Genomic DNA, 6003 nt, shown 5'->3' with positions numbered 1-6003 from the left:
CAGCGGACGTGGAAGCAGGGAGCGGGGCTGGCACACACAACCCTCCCCGGTGGCGCCACGGGAGGCAGGCGGCGAGGTCGCTTGCCAGGGAACCACACAAGGACATCCAAAGGGGCAACACCTGGGCTTCCGCGCTGGTGAGGAGGGGAGGAGCGTGTGAAGAGGCCGGTATGGAAAGGATGCAGCGGGAGGGGGGATGGGATGAAACAGGAGAAGAACGCCAGGAAACGCCGTGCCAGAGGAAAGCATGACATAGACCTCACAGTGTGCCTTGAAATTTAAGAAGGGTGTAAGTGAAAAGCCAGAAAGACAAGCAGAGGGGCAGAAAGCAAGAGAGGAGCGCAGGCGAAAGGAGCGGGCAGGTGGAAACAGAGACGAGGGAAGCAGGCGAGCGGGCGAAGAAGAGAGGGGCAGGAAGAAAGAGGGAAGAAGAGAAGGAAGAGCAGCAAGTGGGCCCTGAAGTGAGAAGGGGGAAATACTGGTACGGTTGGAGGAGAGAGAGGCGTGGCGCGGTAGGTCCGCAGTAGTCGGCAGGCAAGAAGGCCCACAGAAGCAGTCGCGGAGGCAGGGGGCATGGTCGCCGGGGGGGACCGCAGCAGTGCAGCGAGGGGCAGCGAAACGTGGAAGGAAAAGAAGGGGTAGACAAGACAAAGCATTGGGGAGCAGAGCGGCTAAGGCGCGTCGGGGCCGCCGCGTCCGGGTGGTGAGAGAATGAGCACCGCGGAACCCCAAAGGCTGGGGCCGGATACAAAGCGGTGCAGTACCACGGTGAGAAGAAAGAACATCGCTGCAAATGCCTGGGTCAAAACCAGGAGCACATGACACCCTGACTAAGAGGCGGCGGGGCAGGGCGCAGGAAGATTCACGGAGGGAACGCAGCAGAAAGCAGTAGCGAACGCCACGTAAGTAGGGAACAACGCGCACGGAAGGGCCAAGGAAGGCGGCACCTTGCGCGATGCAAAGAATTAGACCGAAGAAAGGCACAATAGCAGAACACGAGAGAAACGGCTGAAAAGGCGGTGAAACAGGCCAGATCCTGTGAGCCACGAACACGCGAGGTGCCGGTGAGGACACGCGGCGTGCGGGCTGGCGCACGACACCCGTCTAAAGGGTGCAAGGCACACTGGAGGGCCTGAGGGCAGGGCGTGTGCCGAGGAAAAGGAGGGTCCCGGAAGCCTGTGCAGTACGGTGAAGAAAAACAATAACAAAAATAAAAGATATGCATCATTTCCATACCAGGAAAATATTCAAGATACTAAACTAATAAAAAGAGAAGGAGAAAACAGTGCTGCCCACAGGGGAAGTACGGGGGCGGACACTGAAAAGCAACATAGCAAGCACCGCGCAGGAGAAAAGCGGGAGGGTGGGGGGGCAGCACAGCGTGGCCCATGGCGCGCACAGTTAAGAGACAGGGCGCAAGCTGACCGCTCCGCGATAGGCAGGTGGAGAACCCACGCTGAGCCCCACAGCCAGCGGCCTTGCGGGTGGGAGCGGGCCAGGGCAGTCGCTGTAGGGTCCAAAGGAGACACGTGGGACGCGGTGGCAGGAGCGCTGAACACGGGGATAGCGGGAAACAGGAAGAGCGTACTTCGGCCCCGGGCGGGGAGAGCGTGGCCCACGCGCAAAAGTGTAGACTGCGGGGCGCGAAGCGCGAAGTGCCAGAAACACCATGCCTAAAGATTAAGAACCAGCTGTATCAAGTGTTTTAAGCTGCCAGACCAGAGTAAGACAATACCAGAAGGCCATACGGGACCAACAGGGAGGTGGCGGATCCACACAGGGGAAGGCCAACAGAAGGGAAAATCCCCGGAAAGGAGGGTGCGAGAAACGGCAGCCCGCCGCCAGGTGCAGCCCAGGTAAGCACCGCAAAAGGCTGCAGAGAAGCAAGGAAAAAACCCGGAAGCAGGGAAGGACAGCAAGGCCCTGGGGACACAGAACACAGAAGGGGGAAGGGACCGCTAGAGACGAGGCCAAACCCCCTGTCGGCCAAAGCAGGCGCCCTGACACACAGCACACAGGGAGCGCCAGGCGGGTGAGTGGAATAGCGCCAGAGAAGGAGACGCCACCATCCCCGGGGCAGCCGGGGCCATGGGCGCCGCACCCGCACGGGCGAAAGGGAAGGCGATCTGGCACCAGGCGGGGGAACTGTGCCTGACGACAGCCCTAGTGACCCCACCGATCCCCACGCACTAGAAAAAGATGACCAGCCGGCCACCGTAGCCGCCCACAGAGCCACAGCAGCAAAACACAACACACATTCAGCCAGACGGAACGACCCAGAACACCCCCCCGGCACACTGATGAAGCTCGCGCCGGCTCGGCCGCAAGTGTGCACCTCACAGAAAACCCCCCAACTGGCTCTCTCTCCCCCATCCATATCCTATCAATCTGTCCATCCCACCTGTTGCGTGTGTGGTTTCCCATCCCATTCTCCGCCTCGGTTCTACCATCCCTCATCCCTATTTTGCCCCTATCCCCTATCCCTGTATCCCATCCCATTATCCCATCCCTGTATCCCATCCCTGTATCCCATCCCTGTATCCCATCCCTGTATCCCATCCCTGTATCCCATCCCATTATCCCATCCATCCCCTAATCCCCTCCATCCATCCCATATAGCCCATCCATCCCATATATCCCATCATCCCATATATCCCATCCATCCCATAATCCCATCCCATATCCCATCCCAATATCCCATCCCCCATATCCCATATCCATATCCATTCCATTATCCCCATCCCATATCCCATGCACCAATCCATCCCATGCCCAGTCCATGCCCATATCCCAATCCCATCCATATTCCCATCCATCCTATCCCATTCCGCATCCACCCCATCCCATATCCCACCCATCCATATCCCATCATCCCATCCCAGTTTATTTTCCCATCCATCCGCCCATGCCCATATCCCATCCCTATCTCCGATCCATAGCCCATCCCATATCCATCATATTGCCCAACTCCATATCCATCCCATCCCATATCCCATTCCCATCCCATCCAACTATCCCATTCCCATGCCATCCCATAATATTCCCATTCCCATCCCATTCATCCCAGCTAATCCGCATCCCATCCCCATCCCATATCTCCCCATCCCATCCCATATCTCCCCATCCCATCCCATATTACCCCATCCCATATTATCCCATATCCCATCCCAATCCATACCATTCCATATCCCATTCCCATTCACATTTCCCATATTCCATCCTATCCCTCCCATCCATCCCAGTCCCATAATATCCTGGCATCCCAATATCCCAATCTCATCCTATATCCCATCCCATTCCCATAAGTATCCGCATCCCATAATTATTCCCATCCCATATCCCATCCCATCCCATATCCCATCCCATCCCATCCATATATCCCATCCCATATCCCATCCCATCCTATATCCCATCCCATATCCATCCCCATTTCCCATCCCATACAATCCATCCCACTTCCCATCCATCCTATATCCACATCCCATCCCATTAAATCCCATTTCCATCCAATATCCCATCCGCATATCCAATCCAACCCCATCCCCACCCCATCCCAACCCCATCCCCATCCCACCCCATCCCCTCCCATCCCATCCCCATCCCTCCCATCCCATTCCATTCCCATTCCCATCCACTCCCCATTCCCAGTTCCATCCCAAATTCCCATTCGTCCATCCCATCCCATCCCATCCCATCCCCATCCCATCCCATATCCCATCCCATCCCATTACCCCCCTGTCCCTCCGTCCCTGTCTGTCCGTCCATCTCAGCCGCTCTCAGGTCTCATCGATTACCCCCAGCTGGAGGTGACCGCTCGGCTCTTCCGGCCCCGCATCATCATCGCGGGCACCAGCGCCTACGCGCGGCTCATTGACTATGGGCGCATCAAGAAGGTGGGGGGTGGGGGCTGCTATGGGGTGGGGCTGTTATGGGGTCAGGTTGCTATGGGGTGGGGGCTGCTATAGGGGTGGGTGCTGCTATGGGGTGGGTGCTGGTGTGGGGTGGATGAGGGTGTGGGGTGGGTGCTGCTATGGGATCAGTGCTGCTATAGGGTGGGTGCTCCCTATAGGAGCTGGGTGCTGCTATGGGGTGGATGAGGGTGAAGGGTGGGTGCTGCTATAGGGGTGGGTGCTGGTGTGGGATGGGATGGGTGAGGGGTGGGTGCTGGTGTGGGGTGGGTGCTGGTATAGAGATGGGTGCTGCTATGGGGTGGGTGAGGGTAAAGAGTGGGTGTGGGGTGGGTGATGGTGTGGGGTGGGTGCTGCTATAGGGGTGGGTGCTGCTATGGGACAGGTGCTGCTATGGGACGGGTGCTGGTATGGGATGGGTGCTGCTATGGGGCAGGGACTGCTATGGGGTAGGGACTGCTATGGGGTATGGACTGCTATGGGGTGGGGGCTGCTATGGGGTGGGTGGCTATGGGGTGGGGCTGCTATGGGGTGGGGGCTGCTATGGGGTGGGTGATGGTATAGGGATGGGGGCTGTATAGGGATGGGTGCTGCATAGGGATGGGTGCTGTATAGGGATGGGGGCTGTATAGGGATGGGTGCTGCTATGGGGCTGGGGCTGCTATGGGGCTGGGGCTGCTATGGGGCTGGTGCTTGCCCCCCATACCCACAGGTGTGTGATGAGGTCCGTGCCTTCCTGCTGGCCGACATGGCTCACATCAGTGGGACGGGTGCTGGTATGGGATGGGTGCTGCTATGGGGCTGGTGCTGCTATGGGATGGGTGCTGCTATGGGGTGGGTGCTGCTATGGGGTGTGTGCTGCTATGGGATCAGTGCTGCTATGGGGCTGGTGCTGCTATGGGGCTGGTCATTGCCCCCCATACCCACAGGTGTGTGATGAGGTCCGTGCCTTCCTGCTGGCCGACATGGCTCACATCAGTGGGCTGGTGGCTGCCAAAGTCATCCCGTCCCCCTTCGAGCACGCGGACCTGGTGACCAGCACCACCCACAAGACGCTGCGTGGGGCCAGGTGGGTCAGAACGTGGGGGGCAGAGCTGAGATATGGGGGGGGATGGGGCCACCTCAGAGCATGGGGCAGCCCCCAGGTGGTATAACATGGGGCAGGCGATGCCATGGGGCAGCATATTGGCTATAGGGCATCCTGTTGGCTATAGGGTATCCTATTGGTTATAGGGCATCTTATTGGTTATAGGGCATCCCGTTGGCTATGGGGCATCCCATTGGCTATAGGGCATCCCACTGGCTATAGGGCATCCTATTGGCTATAGGGCATCCTATTGGCTATAGTTCATCCCACTGGCTATAGGGCATCCTAATGGCTATAGGGCATCCCCTTGACTATAGGGTCCCATAATGGCTATAGGATCCCATAGTGTCTATAGGGTCCCATAATGGCTATAGGGCATCCCCTTGACTATAGGGCATCCTATTGGCTATAGGGCATCCCCTTGGCTATAGGGCAGCTATAGGGCAGCTCTCTCCCACCCTCAGGTCCGGGCTCATCTTCTACCGTAAGGGCGTTCGCTGGGTTGACCGTCAGACGGGCCGACAGACCCTGTACGACCTGGAGGACAAGATCAACTTCGCCGTGTTCCCGTCACTGCAGGGAGGGCCCCACAATCACGCCATCGCCGCCGTGGCCGTGGCTCTCAAACAGGTGTGGGGCCGCTATGGGGCTGGGATGGGATCTATGGGGCTGGGATGGGATCTATGGGGCTGGGATGGGCATCTATGGGGCTGGGATGGGCCACTATGGGGCTGGGATGGGATGCTATGGGGCTGGGGGGGCCGCTATGGGGCTGGGTGGGCCGCTATGGGGCTGGGATGGGCCGCTATGGGGTTGGGATGGGCTGCTATGGGGTTGGGATGGGCCGCTATGGGGCGGGGATGGGCCGCTATGGCGTTGGGATGGGCCGCTATGGGGTTGGGCTGGACCGCTATGGGGTTGGGATGGGCCGCTATGGGGCTGGCTATAGGGCAGGCTATGGGGCTGGCTATGGGGCAGGCTATGGGGCACCGTGCTGATGTGTGTCCC

At 58.8% G+C, this 6003-nt stretch overlaps 1 protein-coding gene across 1 annotated transcript in view; it reads left to right on the top strand.

The window, feature by feature from the left end:
• SHMT2 (serine hydroxymethyltransferase 2) overlaps positions 1–6003 on the top strand; it is an 11535-nt gene that overhangs the window by 3681 nt on the left and 1851 nt on the right. The window contains exons 6-8 of the mRNA XM_032441069.1: positions 3771–3893; positions 4838–4977; positions 5460–5646. Of these exons, the coding sequence (XP_032296960.1) occupies positions 3771–3893; positions 4838–4977; positions 5460–5646 (450 nt within the window). The remainder of the gene's footprint in view (positions 1–3770; positions 3894–4837; positions 4978–5459; positions 5647–6003) is intronic.

Source organism: Coturnix japonica, linkage group LGE22C19W28_E50C23 (assembly GCF_001577835.2).
Source record: "Coturnix japonica isolate 7356 linkage group LGE22C19W28_E50C23, Coturnix japonica 2.1, whole genome shotgun sequence".
NCBI lineage: Eukaryota > Metazoa > Chordata > Aves > Galliformes > Phasianidae > Coturnix > Coturnix japonica.
This window is presented reverse-complemented; position numbering and strand designations above follow the sequence as displayed.